The sequence below is a fragment of the Engraulis encrasicolus genome, chromosome 9 (genome assembly GCF_034702125.1).
Source record: "Engraulis encrasicolus isolate BLACKSEA-1 chromosome 9, IST_EnEncr_1.0, whole genome shotgun sequence".
Classification (NCBI taxonomy): Eukaryota; Metazoa; Chordata; class Actinopteri; order Clupeiformes; family Engraulidae; genus Engraulis; species Engraulis encrasicolus.
In genome coordinates, this window is record NC_085865.1 from 23,055,959 (window position 1) to 23,072,711 (window position 16,753).

Below are 16,753 nucleotides of genomic sequence, written 5' to 3' on the forward strand. Positions count from 1 at the left end.
CGACGGTTGCCCGCCTTATATCCGCTCATGAGCCAATGTTTAACCGATTTAATTACGACTTAATTACGACCTACTCGACGTACCCCATCTGCGCGAGGAAAGCATCCGGACGTCTCGAGGAACAGCTGATTTTAGGTTGCAGTTATGAAACTAGCATGTCAGAAAATCACCTAGCATGCCAGAAAATCAGCTCTTTCCATAAACAAAAAGACGTCTGAATGTTCTCACCGCTGCAGTGGAATTCCGCCTTATTTGAGGTCTTCCTGCTTCACCATATGCCTCACCAATGAAAACACAAGACATCATAGACGTTTTTCCATTTATTTATTCCACAATTAAGCAAAATGTCCATCGTTGAATCATTCCTGCAGGAGAAAAAAAAAATCTGTGAACATGGGCTGGATGTGAAAATTACCCTTTACATGAGAACATACCCTACAGTTTAGGCTATGACTTTGACATGTCAAAAGTTTACAACTATTTATTGAGAACAGTTTTTGTAAGCAGGATTTCACCATCTACTGTATGTAGCCTAAGTCCTGCCTGTGGATGAAAAGTCTATCATCTATATTGACCCTTTTAATTTAAAAGTGTACTCGCTACTCTGTGGTATTTTTTTATATAGTCATGGATAAGTGGGGCAGTCATTGGTAAGCGGTTAGGGTGTCCTGTAGCCCAGGGCTGAACAACCAAAGGTTGCTGGTTCATCTCCCAGCCCGCCAGGTATGTGGAGGGAGTAATTAACCAGTGCTCTCTCCTCCATCCTCCATGACTGAGGTACCCCAAGCATGGTACCTTCCTGCCACACTGCAACATACTGCTCCCTTGGGATGCCAATGTAGGCTGCACCCTTGCACAGGTGAGGCATAAAATGCAATTTCGTTGTGTGTATACTTGTGTGCTGTGTCACAATGGCAAAGGTGGGCTTTCACTTATATACACCTAGAGATTTTTTCCCCTGAGTCCAATGTTTTTAAACAGTTGAAACATGAACATTTCCAGTCAATATTTACAATGGAATAGCAGACCTCTGTGTCATATTCCCAAGGAATGGTAGCATCACATCTGCTGTGCTGTGCTGAGTCAAAGTAATTCATAAGCCTACTGGTTGTGTTTTCCCTGCCCATTCACTACTTTGATGGCCTGCAATTTATTCAGATGTGTTCTACAACTTTTTGATGAAACTTACATTTTACATTTGATACCACAAACTAGGCTTACTTGTTGTGCTGTGTGGATTTTTTAGCAGGGATCTCACTTACCAATCAGCATGTTTTCCTCTTGTTACCAGTATCAGTCTGAACCTGGCTGGCCACCTGTGCACTTAACCATATGTGAACTCTGAGGGCAAGTGTAGAAGCCTGGCAAATAAAGACAGGAATAAGTCGGTCTCAGTATCACTGCGCAACTACATTCACAATGTAATATGTTGGTTTAGTTGATTTCTGTCCATCACAATTTAATATTATGGTTTACATTTAGGCATATAACTTTCACAATACCATATTAGTTACATTTAGCTAGCTAGTGTCCTATTTGGTAAGGACATGTACAAGTGATGTAGGCTGTACAGCAGGGGTGGGCAACTTTCATTGTAAGGTGGGCCAACATTTTTAATTACCACAACCACATCACCACGCACTTGAGAGAATTTACAAAAGGATACTTCACTTTTTGTTTATTTATACCGGAATGCTTACACTATTGATTTATAGGGGGTTAAAAACTGTACTTTTTCTTTTTTTTTTTTTTAAAAAAATTGAGAAGTTGGGCTGCATGTGGCGCCCGAGCCTCCAGTTGCCCATCCCTGCTGTACAGTATCCTAACAGAAAGGCTCTCATAGTATTTCAAATAATGATCTATATAAAAACTGGTTATAATAGGTACAGTGCAGCATAAACAGGGTTGAGGGGGTGGTTTCTTTTATTTCGTTGTACCTACCGAGTAGTTTAGCCAATGTCTGTGTGACACGTTCATGCTGCCACCTCCACAGCATCCTCTTCACAACCGCAGGGGCAAAACACCTGAAAACATAATAATGTAATCCTTTTTTCAGTCCAAGATATAGACTAGAAAATGAGTGACAGCATCACAATCAGGTATGCAAGTGTAGTGGACCCCCGTTTTTGTCTTCTTCTTATTCCCTTATTCTCATTCCCTGTCTTTTTGTTGTCCAGTCAGAAGCTGTCTTTTAGTTTAATTATGCTGTTGCACGTTTTCGCCAATAGATGGCATCATAGGACCAGCAATGAGTGCAGAGACTCTCTCTGGTGCAGTAGCCAGTGACTTCGGTCACATAAGAAGAACGAAACGTGGAAGTGACAGGCTTTGTTATGATACAGAAGGCAGCGGTGTCAGCTGTACAGTTATGCTGAGGAAAATGTAAATAAACAACGAACTCAGCGAAACTCTACTTGAGGACCTTATTCATTAAGTGTGCAACATAAGCATTCAAGCAATAATACCACCAGGTCACATTTAAGATTTAACTAATAGTATTTTGTTATGGATCTTATGTAGTGATAGACTTACCATTTTTTCTTGTTATGGCATATCTGGCCGATGTCCCTGTCTGTTGATCTGATTTTGACTTGTGGTGAATTGACTGTGAAAACGAGAGCAACACATTGCAGTGAAGGCTATGAACTCAGGAGTTCTTTAACTTACTTATAGTAAGGGCTATGAATGTGATGCAATATTATTTTATCTCACTTCACGTGGTGTGTGTTTCCTGTGCATTGCAAGTTCATCAAAGAAAATCGTTGTGTTACATACCGTAGCCTATTTTGTAATGTCCTTTCAACCAGTCATCATGGGCTAGACAAGAATCAACAGCCCGACTCCAGCAGGAAACTTGATTACGGGAGCAGTATGCCTACATTTGTATTACAATAGAAAACGCTGTTAGACTACACACGACCTACATACAATGTGACATCTCAAACTATAACTTAAAAAAACAAACAAAAACTCACCTGGTTGCTGGGTACGTTTGACACGTTAGCTAACTTGCTAACGGTAAGAAAAAGTGAGGTCGGATATCGATTAGAAACTCGATGAGGAGGTCATTCGAGACAGCATGACAGGTGAAGAGATTTATTTCAGCAACCTAATTTAATGTTTAATCAAGCCTGACTTGTAATGCTGAAACCTACATTTCAACAGAAATAATGGTAATGCCTAACTAAAAACGATTGCGGTGGCTAATACTACTGCTGCGACGTCCAGTAAAGTAAACGGAAAATGTTCGTTCCCTTGACAACTGAAATAATTTCAAACAGAGCTCGCGCTGCTCAGGTTGCAAGCAAGCAGGCGCTGGCTTTTGGTTTTGGGGTCTTCAAATGATCTGCAAAGCGTCGCGTTGCCGATGGTCGGGGTTAGGTTGGCAAACCATCGGCAAACTGTGTTTGGGACATTGTCAGATGATGGTCGGTGTTAAGTTGGCAAAGCATCGGGAGGAAACATTAGGAAATTGCTCGGTAAAACGTCGCGTTGCCGATGGTTGGGGTTATGTTGGCAAACCATCGGAAGGGAACTGCAGGGAATTGATCGGCAAAGCGTCGTACTGCCGATGTCGGGGTTAAGTTGGCAAACCATCGGCAAACCATGGCAGGAAACCGTCTTTTCTGCCGCTATTTTGCCGATCTAAAACCAACCTAATTGGCATGAAGATTATAAGGCAAAAAAGGCCTCGACGTTTTACCGATGTCGCCGCCCAATAGCCAACGTCGGCAAGATGCTTCGTGCTGTCTGGGAAAGAGCTAATTAAGCACACACCAATGATACAGTACCTTGGCACACACTGGAGAAAATAACCAAATATTCCTAGCGGAAGTAAAAGTGCATCGCTGACCAATCAACACAGAGTTGGCAAGATTATGCGCGCAAGGCACATTGGGTAACAAGAACAGTGCACGTTGAGTTGACATTGGGAAGTAGCAGAAGTGTCTCCTGAAAGGTTGGTCTCTTTTTGACATAGTTGCTCTTTAAAAATCGATCAAACATATGTCATTCTCACCCGGACACCCGATACTTACATTTGCCTCGTGGAAAAGCTGTCGGGTTGGTAAATATGTGTGTGGTGTGACGAAAATCTGTCAGTCTGGTAACATTAGCTAACTGGATACATTTAGCTAACACTAATGTGTTACCCAACCTGTATCATCGTGTTGTGAAACTTAATCTCGGAAATGTCAGGGGATACTTTATCGGCTTTAGCCTAAACATTTGTTTTGATGTTTGGTCCTACGATTTGTGCCATGCTTTCACGAATCAAGCTTTTTGAACACGTAATAACACGATTAGGCTAACTGGGACGAAACATTTTGTAACATCAAAGCCATGGTAACCCTTTTGTCGACTAGCCAACAAGACAACGCTAGACTATGTTGTAACATCATAACATCTCATAACACTGTCCTATGAAAGGAAGGGGCATTGGTTTAGCTTGTCATTTTTTTGTCGCAGTGACCCTGAAAGGGATCTGTTTACACGTCTGTGTTGTTCCATATTAGGCTAAAATAAGTATCGACTTTATTTTTCAGCAGTAATGGGCTCGACTTTCTCAAGTCCCACACCCACGGTCAGAGCCGAGGCCGTAATGGTGGCTCCAGACATCGGCCTGTCTCCTCCTCAAGGTTGCCCAATGCACAGAGAAGCACCCAAAGGTGAGTTGTGGTATTTTTATTTGAAGTTGACGTCCTTTTTAAAACAATGAAGTTGCCTAGTAGAATGTCTTCTGATTTCTCTGACAAACCTAATCTCTATTCACTAGATCTTTTCTGCCGCACTAACCTTGCGCCTTTGTTCATAGCTTTGTATGCCCTCTTTTGTGCCACAGTTTGTATAATAGTGCCTGAGTCTAATGTCTCATCATTAATGAATCATATCCCTCAGCTGCTCCATCGCGTCCTGTGTCTCCTCCATCGGAGTGTCCAATGCATCAGACAGCCGCACCGGCGGCACCCAAGGGCCCAGTGCACCAGGAGCGGGCATATGAGTTTGTGGAATGTCCCATGAAAGCAGCAGCACAAGGAAATGATATCAACCTAGCAAATATGGTAACTACAACTAGATTTTTTAAAACATTTTTTAATTTTTAGGCCTGTTGGAAATCAAAACTTGGCTTTCTGTGTTTATTTTGTCACCTCAATGTATATGGTAATAATGCATGCTATACTTCTGATATCATTAAATCATATTAACCCAGCTATGCTGCATGTGACATACAGCGGAGGAGTTCCCAATATGGATGTTAACCGGTAACCGTTTAACCGATAGTCGACCGGATCAACGATAACCGGTTAACATTTTCTGCCACCGGTTAACTGGTTGTAATAATAATAATAATAATTATAATGATAATTTCCTCCCAAAAAGCCCCAAACAACGATAATTTTGAGGTTTTAGTACGATAATTCAGCATTTTCCATCTGGCAACAGTGGCTGGACATGGCAGGTCCTGTCTGCGCAGCAAAAAAAAGGCTTATGTGAAAAAAAATGTTAAAAAAAACAGTGCTATGCATATCTGGCACGCGAACGTTGTATAATTTAAGATTACCGTTTAACCACCGGTTAATGAGTCTCAGTAGCCGGTTAAGAGTTTTTTCCATTTTGGCCATCCCTAGTTCCCAACCAGCCAAATAATATAGATGTGGGTTTGTGAGCACATATAGTATCATATTGAAGGCTTTTATTTCTTTGTATCCTCCAGATGCCGCCTCCGAATCAAGTCCCAGCTCCTGACCAGCCGTTCGACCTGTCCGTGAACAGAGAGGAGTCCAAAATCCCAAGAGCAGGAACCGATAAGAACTGGGTCTATCCCTCAGAGCAGATGTTCTGGAACGCCATGCTGAGGAAGGGGTAGGTGGAGAGTGGATACTCGTTATTCTCATTCAATTCCCTTTGCCTCTTGTCGATAGCTGTGTTATATGCTTAATCATTCATGAAACAGGATTTCAAAAACTGCATGATTGAGTCATTTCAGTCAAATCTGTACGCATGTATTTCACTGACACTTTTCTCTGCAACAATATGTTTTGAATAGAGGACATACTTCTAACATAAACAAGATAACGACATGCAGCGGAAAACTTGTTTTTTCTGCATATTTCTGCCCCTTCATATTTAAAACATGTTTGGTACTTATCTCTGCAACATTATACAACAGGGAATATAGAGAAGATACAAACGGACAGTAGAAAACTCTCTCACTGTCTTTCTTTCTCTCTCTCGTTTCCGCCTCAAAGGTGGCGCTGGAAGGAGGACGACCTGGCTCCAAACGACATGAGCAACATCATCCGGCTCCACAACCGCAACAACGAGCAGGCCTGGGAGGAGATCTTGAAATGGGAGGCCATGCACGCAGAGTGAGTTTACTAGACTCTGGGGCTGCAGATCATCTGGGTCCTCTCGCCTTGTGCTTTGCACTCACTTGATATTGAATGAGGTAGAAAGAAAGCAAAAAGCCTCTAATCGCTGCTTAAGTCATTGGCTGCCAGTCATTTTCATAAAAGAGTAACCCAGAGTGCCAGAGATTTTTCAGCATTTTGGGTGTTTTTTTGAGGCTCACAGAAAATTGAGTTCTGTGTATGTCAACACCATACCTATCAAAACACAGATTAGACTCTCATCTGTCCTCAGAAAAAATTGTGTCTCTCTACCCCTTTCCGTTCTTTCATAATCATAAATGGAATTCGCCAAAATGCTGCCTTCTCGTCAAAAAGCGTTTTTTGAAGTAGAACTATAATTGCAAACGTTTTTGCCCATAATGACATCGTCCTAACAACACCAAACCTATCAGATCCAATTGCAGAGTCTTCCGTCATCTGTAGCCTGAACAAAAGATCGTTTGTATGAGCTTTCCAACCTAATGATGTACTGAAATATAACGGGGGTGGGCTCGAAAACAGGAGTGTTTTGGTTTGTTGCTGGCGCGCACGATGGATCATAACAGCAGGTGCACGTAAATCCCAGCCGGTTCACATGTCCTCCAGTCAGGCTCTGACACTAAAATCAGTAGCCTACCTGTGTTAAAATCAGAGGGCAAGAAAGTAGACTACTGTCACAGGTGCTTTACTTTCAAAGATGATTTTGCTATGCTAATTTTGAGATTATTACAGTAAAAGGGGATGTTTTTGTCCTGACATTTCCTCTTGCTCTGAGCTAATGCCCTGCCCTGACTGTGCCACCTACAGGAACAGTTAAAACATGCGTAGAGGTCTGACATTTTAAAACAATAGGAAAGACCGTCCTCAAGGCGTGGCTGTAAAAAACGCAATTGAAGAAAAAGGCAGAGGGCGTCACTATTCGAAATGACGTCAGCAGCCACCCAAGGCAGCCAGTGAGTTAAAAGCAGGGGGAAATGCATTGTTTGCATGCATTGTTGGAGTGGCAACACTGAGGCTAGAGGAGGAAAGGAGACTGGGAGGAAAGGACCGTAGGAATTACATTGATTAGCAGATTGGCTCTCATCTTGACACACTCTTCCACTGCAAAACCCCACACCAATCCCTAGACTTGCTCTGTGTAGTTTGGTTGCTGTTTGCTAAAGGGCCGTACACACACGTCGCGGCTAGTTACTCGCTCAGCGAATGAACTCAATAGAATGTCAATGTGTCCCAGCGAGACTCGCAGGCGAGTAGGCGAGTACTGTACAAGCGATGCGATGTGGGCGGATTCCGAGTTGAAAATATTTTATCTTCGAGCGAGGCGAGTAAGCGAGTAACCAATTGGAATGCAGAGTTCGGTACTGCTCGGCTGTCCATTGGCAGTTAAAGCCGCAGGAACTTTCAGCGAACGTTCCATGAAAGAGTGGCGAGTAGGCGAGCAAGCGAAAAGCTAGCTTTGTGTGTGTACGCCGCTTAAGGCAGGATTACATCTGTCCCTGTCACCTCTCCCTGCTCTCTTTCTCTGTGACTGCACTGTCTGGCAAATGCAAATGTCTGGCAAGTGCACAGAGGCACCTTATTCACTCTTAGGTACACCTACAAGATATGTATACTATCCTCTCCATGCCCTTGCTCTAATCAAGACTAAACTCAGTCCAACAACATATTATTGGGTGTGACCTTTTTTGTGGCACACTGTGTGTAGTATAGCAATAAACATCATTCTTCTCTCTGCCTCTGTCTCACTCTTTCTTTCTTTTTTTTAATTGTCAAGAAATGTTTCCTTCCTGTAGCCATGATCTTAATACATGCTATTTTGTTCTATTCTGTGCTTGTAGGGAGTGTCCCTGTGGGCCGTCCTTGAAGCGCTTTGGAGGCAAGGCAAAGGAGTTCTCTCCACGGGCAAGGCTTCGGCACTGGATGGGGTAAGCAGTGGAGCACTGGGCATTTCTCAAAATAAAGGCAAAAAGGACACACAAAAAAAGAACAGAAATTGGAGGGGAAATAAGTCAACTTTGCTTTACTTTTGCACATGAACAGCTTCCTACGTACATCATTTCAGCTGACCAAAATGTGAATGAATTTTGGTTCATCTAGCTGTGCAGTCATGCCACAAAGCAAAAGATCTGAAGCAGAGATCAATGCTGCTTTTCACGATGTGAGAATGGATTGAGGGCTGAGCCAACAATGACTACTGCATATTTAAACGTTGGTCAAGCCTATTAGTCTAAATAAAGGCTCTCCTTAGATCTGAGACTTAAGAACGCCTTGAGTCTGGCCGCTGCAGCCCACATTTGCCCACTTTTTAAATAGTCACCAAATATTGTTTTTATTGTGTGAAGATGGATGGGTGAAAAAAAACTGAAAATCTGACAGCCAATTTAGCTGCATGTGTTACCATAAATCAACACAACTCATTAAAAGAAAAAAGGGGGTGCGGTGGGGTGCGGTGGCCAGTTTTTAACAATGACTGTCAAATTTTGCCTTTTGATGTCGAAATGTAGTGCAGACAGAAATTAACAGCCAGTACAACTCCCTGTCCCCGTTGTACTACTAATTAATCTGCACAGTTCAAAGAAGGAGAATTGGTTCCAATGTATGATCCCCAGGCACTGTAAATGTGGTCCATAGAGACCATTTTCAAAATGGCTGACGTGTTGCTTTTACAATTCTAACTCCTAACATTTGTCAGTTATATATGTAGTTTCTCCATAGACTATGTTCGTTGATGCTTTCATAGCGTATTGCACACTGATGTGCACTTTCTTGAGCTGTTATGATCTGTTTGATCATCAGTAATGTTAAGTGCTCCAATTTTGTGTGAAATTGCTAACGCGTGGAACTATGAAAATGAACAGGCCTCAACTCCTCTCTCTCTCTCTCTCTCTCTCTCTCTCTCTGCAGGTATGAGCTTCCTTACGACAGACATGATTGGATCGTAGACCGCTGTGGGAAAGAGGTACGCTACATCATCGACTACTACGACGGTGACGTGGACCAGAACACGTATCAGTTCTCCGTCCTGGACGTGCGCCCGGCGTTTGATTCGATGACGGCTGTGTGGGACAGAGTGAAAGTAGCCTGGTGGCGGTGGTCGTCATGAGAAGCAGAATTCTCTGAATGAAGAACCCGAGGAAAAAACAAAAACTAAATTGAAAACAAGAACTCTGATCTTATCTGCATTGTTTGTAGCTGCTGCGACAATTGCTTTAACGGTTCTCATCTAAACGTTTTAAAGACTCTTCATCACCTGAAAGCTTCTTACAATCACATAATGCAGTGTTAAATTTCATGGTGCTGTAGGCAAATGCCTAAGTTAGGAATGTCATATAAATTCACTTCTGGATATAGATGTCCCAGACAAACAGTCATTGCTGAAAGAGTGATTCCACCCGCACCCCCTCCGTCCCCCACCCATTCTGGCCATCATCCTCAATATTCATAATTTGAAGTACCATCACTGTAGGTGCTTCAAAGTGTGCTCACAATTGTGTACATCTGTAGGACATTCTGTGAACGTGATGCTCTCAATGCTCAGTGTCATGTATTGAACCCAGCTGAAAAAGATTTCTTGATTAAGGGTAAAGCGGTTGCATGACCTGACGGCGTATGAGGTTTCACTGATGTTGTGGTCTGTATCAGAGCAGCTAGGGCTCCTACTGGTTATAAGGTCCAGAGGATACCCCCCATAGTAGAAGTCCAGAGATGGCAGGGTGTGGTGACCTTATACTGTATCTACCCCCAGAAAGCCCCCGAGGCTGAGAGAAAGAAAAGCTTGTGTTGGCGAGAAGAGGCATGAATGAATTGTTGGCTGACAGGTTGTCTGAGGAAGTTTGATTTGTATAACTGGAGAAAATAACAAATGGTTAGGAGTAATGATTCCTTGTCTGTATTTGTAAATTGTATAGCTGGCCTAAATATTCTGCTTTCAGGTGGTTCTGTTCATTTCTTTTCTCTAAAACAAAAGGGAGTGCTTGGTTTTTTTGAGTGTTTTTAAAATATTTTGGCTGTTTTTCTGTTTGACAACTTCTCTGTCAACATCTGCTTCTACACATGAGCCTTCAGAGTCCCACTGTTACAGATAAATCTTATTTATTATACTGTGTATGTATTACTATCTGTATTATTTGACTCTGGATTGGTTTCTTTCGCCTGCTGTGAGAGCAAAATGAAATCGGGGGAAAAAACTGTTCATACCCCTAATTACCAAACCAATAAAATACAGATGTGAATATGAAGTCTTTGACACTTGAAGCATTATTGAATACTCCAATAATTCATTAAATGACCATCATGAAACTGTATACAAGGTTTTTTGAATGCAAGGTCTCCTTTCTAGGCAATTTGAACACATGGTTCTACCACCACAATTCACAGAAATTGACAATGTCATTGAAGTTAGTATATTATTAGTTTTACTTTTCTGTTGTGTTAAACTTAGTATGCACATTTTGGAAATAACTCTTGTGCATATTGAACTATTGTCCTAAGTGTTACTATTGGTGTGCACCAGATGTGTCAACAGCAAAACTAAATACATGGTGTAAGTACAACACTAGCACATGATATTACATAGTGTAACAGTTACTCCATCGTTCCTAATAAGTAGAGATGCACCGGATCCAAGATCCGGTTCCGGATCCGGCAGGATAATAGGGTTTTTCACAGGATCCGGTTCCAGGATCCAGGATCCGGTAGCCGAGGCTTTTCAGTCAATATAGTTTGAACCAACGTGATAAAAAGGGCCCACGTGTGTGAGTAGGCTATGTGTTTCAACCCTTTTGTAGGATCCGGTATCCAGTTCCGGATCCGGCAGGATCTTAGGCAGTGGATCCGGTATCCGGCAGGATCCTAAAAATCAGGATCCGGTGCATCTCTACTAATAAGCCAGATAGACTATTGTTACTGAAAAACCTGACAAGAACCCACCATAAACTTTATCCAACCAGTACAGAGTCAGCTGATTGAAAGGCAAGTACACAGGTCTACTTTCTACACATGAGTTATCTATGTGGGTTTTTAGTTCTACTTTTCACACCTGACCTCTGGTGTGCCGTGTCGAAGCACATGCCGTAAAATCCCTTCTCAGTTCCCTCTTGATGTTTATGTACTGATGTGTGACAGTGTTTATCAAACTCTGTTGAATATTATTGTTATATTTCTAAAGCTAGTTATGGAATGCAATGTGTATCTAAACATGTGGGCATATCACCTTTGCGTATTGCATAAAATTAGTGATTTTGCACCAGTTCACATTGTTCTTTTACCCCCAGATTTGAGGGAAATATATGTTTTAACCCTTTGAGGAGTACCATCACAAATATGTGATTAGAATTTTGCCAAAATTTTGAGTTCTCATTATGATGTCATAAGGACTTTGCGAGATTTTTTAAAATAGACTTCTATAGGAGCTGTAGAGCGTTCCAGTAAAATTCTAGAAGAACAGGGAAAAAGTCCTTACTCCTCAAAGGGGAAATAGGAGCTGGTCCTCGGACTGAAAAACTCTACTGTACGTGCAGTGCCACTGACCGCTTTTGCAGGGCCCGGGACAAAGTCATAAAAGGGCCCCCAATCTAATACACACAATGTAATGAGTAGGGCTGGGTAAAATAATCGATTCAATCGATAATCGATCAATATAATTTAAAATTCACATAATCGATTCACAAGGCACAAAATCGATTTTTTGGTTCTTTTTCTTTTTGTTCTTTTTGTTTAATTTAGGTCTACAGAAAATACCCAATAGGTATTAGTCAATTAGGAATAGGCCTACTTATTACAAATTAGCAATCTGTTAACACTGTCAAGCCACAGCCCTTTGACATTTTGATATAAAAATAGGCAACAGCATCTTGTGGGGGAAATCCTGGCGCCAAGAAGGGAACGGATTGAATCGATTCGGAATGAATCGAATCGAATCGAATTGAATCGTGATTAATCGATTCAAAGCCCTAAGAATCGAAATCGAATCGATACAGGAACATGGCTGCAATACCCAGCCCTAGTAATGAGGACCCAATTTTGGGGCCCTTCTCTCCCTGGGCCCCGGACAACTGACCCCTTTGTCCTCCCTGTCGGTTTCCCTGTGTACGTGTATTCTCAATAGACCAGTAGTAGCCTACAGTCCTCCTTGCAGCAGCCCTGCTACTCTTCAACCAGTGCTTACCATTCTGTAGTCCCTCCAGTGGCCAGAAGGTGTCAGTGTAAACATATTTATCTGTGATGACAGATAGAATTCCTCTCTGATATCAACACAGCCCTTTTAGAAAATAATCTGTGATACCAATCTCAGATGGGCTGTACAATATCAAGTCATGGCTACCATTAAGTTGTAAACACCTCACTGGCAAGCGCTCAACAACTTTTTTTGACGTGAACTTATCGTGGATGTATTGCTTTATTGAGGCAAATGGCTTTACAAGGTCAGTTTCAAAATGAATACAAAAAACCAAACATCCCAAAGGAAATTAAAACAAGACATTAAAACAAATAAATAGAACCAGTGCTGACAAATGAACATGCTCGCCGTCCATCAGGTAAATAAGTCTTTACACCGAGGGAACATGAGGCCTTTACGGAGACCCAACACTTTGGTTAGTGGGTGTAAACAATCCGGGAGGTCACATCACAAGGTGATGCCTCTGCCCATGCTCAACACAAGACATGAGGAAACAGAACATTACAAAAAACTTGTCTTTTTGTAAATGTTTACAGTATTGTTTTGCAAAGGCCCAACGGAACTAAAACAACGGAAAAATAAAATGGAGAAAAGCACATTAAGAAATAGTGACATCTTTCATTCCAATGCACTACGCTTTGTGTGTGTACAGTGAACAAACGTTTTTTTAAAAAGTTGACAATGCATGTAAGAGATTGGGTCACATTTTTCTGGACAAGTTTATAGGTCAAGCATCAAGATCCATCCAATGTAATATATTGGCGGAGAATATCCATTCATGCATCCCACACAATGAATCAACATTCAACAAAACAAAAAAAGGGGGGTTATGAACATCTCGACGATCCTAGTAACACTGCAAATCTAAATGTTGTGAAATGAAAAGTGAAAGCATTGCCAAAGAATGGACATGCCATTTCTTTACTACACAGAAAAAAACTTCACTTGTGTATTGTTGATTGTGTCTACATATATAATAATCATATTACTAAAGTCTATTTGGCATGATATACAGTGCTCAAGTCCCTGTACAGAATGCAAGCAAACTAATAGTCTGGCAATGCTGTTTAGCATGCAATGTGCGTGTGTCGGTGTGACAGAAGAAAACATGATCATTTACATTTCACCATGACCCCTTATTAGATAGTTTGGCTTTTGTTTATCAGAATCTGAATTTATGTTTTCACATAAAACAAACAACAGTTCGGTAAGATCATGCTAAGACTTAGGCTATGCTGGTAGGGCTGGTAAGTACACTGTTAAACATTTCTCCTGTATAATATTCTCTATGAATCTCCCTGACCGGTATACAAGTTTATCATCACATTTTCTTAGGACAAATGAAGAAAGGCATACAAATCATTGGTAAAGGAAAATATGGGAGTCAAATGTACATGTGGACACTGAACAATACGTAACAAAATAGTAATGTGCAGTAGTATAAAAAAATAATGTTTGAAAATAAGGCAACCAGAACGAAAAGCAAATCTCTAATAATTCATGGAGGCATACAGTAAATGCAGATTGAAGTTGTGCAGAGTGAATAAAGAGACAGCTATGCTAAGGGGTGGGCAAAAGACTTGGGCGTTAATTCAAGTACAGTATTTTTGCTGGATTGTTTCATTTAAAATAAAAAAAAAGAACCTCCCAAGAATTCTTCTCCTTCACTGTCATTAAATACTCATTCATTTTGTAAAAAGTTTTTAACATCGGCGGATACCTCCAACCGTTTGTTATAGATGTAGTATGTGCATACTCAATATACCCTCCACACAAGCCAACTCTATCAGTCACATTCGCAATTGATCATAAGGAATATAAATGGTATTGTGAACGCTTCCCATAAATACATATCTACAGTAGATACATCACAAACACCTGTATTTGTCATCCATATAATTTCCTTTTTAAAAGAATAAATATGTACGGTAGGTACTACACTTTGACATGCGACTCCAGTGTGAAACTGGTTTAAATAAATTATGTGTATGATGTAGACATATTTTTTTCACACAGATTATAACATAAAACATAAACCAAAAAGGCTCATACGGAGGCCCGGAGGGCACATTCACCATAAACTAACTTTCATAGTTTTGCCATTTTTTATACCTCAATGTCCCTTTAACCCTTTTAATCACTTAAAAAAAGAATTCAAGTTCAGTACTGATTGGAATACACTTACAGAACAAGCTAAATCATAATATTAACAAAAGTATAACACCGGCTCTCCCCAATGCTTTTTTCCCACATGTCAAAACTGTAATTAAATTTAGAGAACAAGACTGCATCATGCAACTACTGACTGTACAGAGAAAACTGATGTTTTTTTTTCCATCAGATACTGTGTAAGACCATCACTTTTACTCCTCAACACCTCAAGGTGTGAGAGATAGCATCGGACACGTCGTCCACCTCCAGAGATTGTACAGTCCTTCAGTTGGCAAGCAATGTGGGGTTTTATGTCGTCTGTCGGAAGTACCTGCAGGGCTTTCAAGTGAAATAAAACGGAAAAAATCAGACTAATTAGTGAGTCCAGAATGCACCCCTCCTGGTGTGGACGGATCATGGATGAATGATTTCCTGAAGATTTGTGGCCCCAACTGCACCATGCACAGCTAGGTAGACCTTTTTTTCCTAATTTAAGTGGCCAATGCCGTCAGTGATCACTGGGGTATAGCTTTTTCTCTGAGGTCTGGCATTGGTTTCCTAGCTTTTCCTTATATTTTTTTTTTTGGGGGGGGGTGTGCTGGGCAGGACATTTAAGCAGGTTGACAATATCAATTTGGTGTGTTAAATAATAGTAATAAAAAAAAAATGATTAGCTTACCGCTCCATGCTCACGTCCCAATAATTTACATGTATAGGCAGCAACCGTAGCATGAATACAAAAAAGAGTGGGTACGGATGTGCACACAATTCTCATTCTCATTTTTAAAAAGAAAGTAAACAACACTCCCTTGCCACAGGAGCACAGGAGTCTCTAGGTCTCTAGGTAGAGTGTATCGTGTCAAACGCTGTGTGGCTCTCATCGAATGAGTCATGAGCAGACAGAAAGGGTCAACTTTATCAAGAGCCATACTTTTTTTTTTTTTTTGAAAAGCACAAAACAATAATTGAAAATAAATTAAAACAAACAACAAACTTAGACTTGGCCATGCACTGGGAGTATTGCTGACAGGAGGGGGTGGGAATTCTTTTTCGAGGAGAAAAAAAAGACACTTCACATGTCAACGCCAGAATGCAGTGTCCATCCAACCTGACAGCAGTAAAAAAAAAAGTTGTGGGCTCATGCCAATGAAACCAGGATAGGACGGAAGTCAAAGAAAAACAAAACAAAACAAAAAGGGGGAAGAAACCCTTGTGCATTGAGAAGAATAACAAGAAGAATCTCTTCTCAGTCCTTCCATCCAAAAAAAAGAGAACAAAAACGGAGGTCCATTGGGCATTGGGGTTGGGGGTGTACTGTACTTAAAAAGCAAAGTTTCAACATCCTCACGTGTGGTGGTGCAGTGCGCCTTATACTTTTTCAGTTTTCAATCGGTCTTGCCGTTCTCCTGAGGCAGTGGGGCTGAGGCTGCGGCAGTGGCTAGTTTCTTGTCGTGGCCGCCATGGCCGTGGCGCGACCGCATCACCCTGTAGCAGCCGCGCGCGATCTTGTGCATCCACATGACGTTCATGATGTCCAGGCAGATGCTGGAGAAGATCCAGGCCCCGCGGCCGCCGAAGGGCACTCGGTAGAAGGCCTCGGTGCCGTAGACGGCCCACATGCGCGTGTAGTAGACGGGCATCACCGCGATGCGCACCAGGAAGAAGATGGCGGCCATCAGAACCCCGTTGGCGATGTTGGGCCGCGACGACTTGGGGTAACCTAACACTTCGAAGAACCAGCTGAAATACACACGCATACAAGCAGGCACACACTCACACACACACACACACACATAATAACACACACATACATGTACACGCATATACGCATACATACATGCACGCACACACGCAAGCACAAACACACACACAAAGACACATACACATACATACAAACACACACATACAAATACACACACAAGGTGAGGAGAAGACGTGCTTGTCTGACACAGATGCAGATTGGTGGTCTAGTTGGATGCAGTAGATCAAAGTTTTTCAGGAGGTCCATGGCATGCAGTCACCTACTTAACATTGG

General features: G+C 41.7%; 2 protein-coding genes and 1 long non-coding RNA gene across 5 annotated transcripts in view; 1 reads left to right on the top strand and 2 right to left on the bottom strand.

Annotated features, from left to right (window-relative positions):
- Positions 1 to 307: 307 nt before the first annotated feature.
- LOC134455607 (uncharacterized) lies at positions 308 to 3,664 on the bottom strand. Its single transcript, XR_010036133.1, has 6 exons — positions 2,976 to 3,664; positions 2,776 to 2,875; positions 2,533 to 2,605; positions 1,942 to 2,024; positions 1,263 to 1,361; positions 308 to 365 (listed from the first exon to the last, which is right to left on the bottom strand). It is a non-coding gene; the product is annotated as an uncharacterized LOC134455607 (long non-coding RNA).
- A 219-nt stretch (positions 3,665 to 3,883) lies between these two features.
- On the top strand, positions 3,884 to 10,627 carry LOC134455608 (holocytochrome c-type synthase). 3 transcript variants are annotated; one of them, XM_063206777.1, is made up of 7 exons: positions 3,884 to 3,958; positions 4,548 to 4,667; positions 4,897 to 5,060; positions 5,714 to 5,862; positions 6,249 to 6,368; positions 8,228 to 8,314; positions 9,294 to 10,627. In XM_063206777.1, the coding sequence occupies exons 2-7, from the start codon at positions 4,550 to 4,552 to the stop codon at positions 9,490 to 9,492; spliced, it is 837 nt and encodes a 278-aa protein (XP_063062847.1). In that variant the 5' UTR covers positions 3,884 to 3,958; positions 4,548 to 4,549; the 3' UTR covers positions 9,493 to 10,627. The 3 variants fall into 3 exon arrangements, with proteins under 3 accessions (XP_063062847.1, XP_063062846.1, XP_063062848.1); XM_063206776.1 differs by having other exon boundaries at positions 3,891 to 3,958; positions 4,545 to 4,667; XM_063206778.1 differs by lacking the exon at positions 3,884 to 3,958 and adding an exon at positions 4,045 to 4,062 and having other exon boundaries at positions 4,545 to 4,667.
- A 2,140-nt stretch (positions 10,628 to 12,767) lies between these two features.
- The window catches only part of tlcd4a (TLC domain containing 4a), a 28,537-nt gene continuing 24,551 nt past the window's right edge, over positions 12,768 to 16,753 (bottom strand). The window contains exon 7 of the mRNA XM_063206779.1: positions 12,768 to 16,458. Within this exon, the coding sequence (XP_063062849.1) occupies positions 16,104 to 16,458 (355 nt within the window). The 3' untranslated portion in view covers positions 12,768 to 16,103. The remainder of the gene's footprint in view (positions 16,459 to 16,753) is intronic.

Coding starts and splice junctions, on each gene's coding strand:
- LOC134455608 (XM_063206777.1), top strand. CDS start 4,550: ATGGGCTCGACTTTCTCAAGTCCCACACCCACGGTCAGAGCCGAGGCC. Junction 5,863..6,248: donor AACGCCATGCTGAGGAAGGG/GTAGGTGGAGAG, acceptor TCCGCCTCAAAG/GTGGCGCTGGAAGGAGGACG. Junction 8,315..9,293: donor AGGCTTCGGCACTGGATGGG/GTAAGCAGTGGA, acceptor CTCTCTCTGCAG/GTATGAGCTTCCTTACGACA.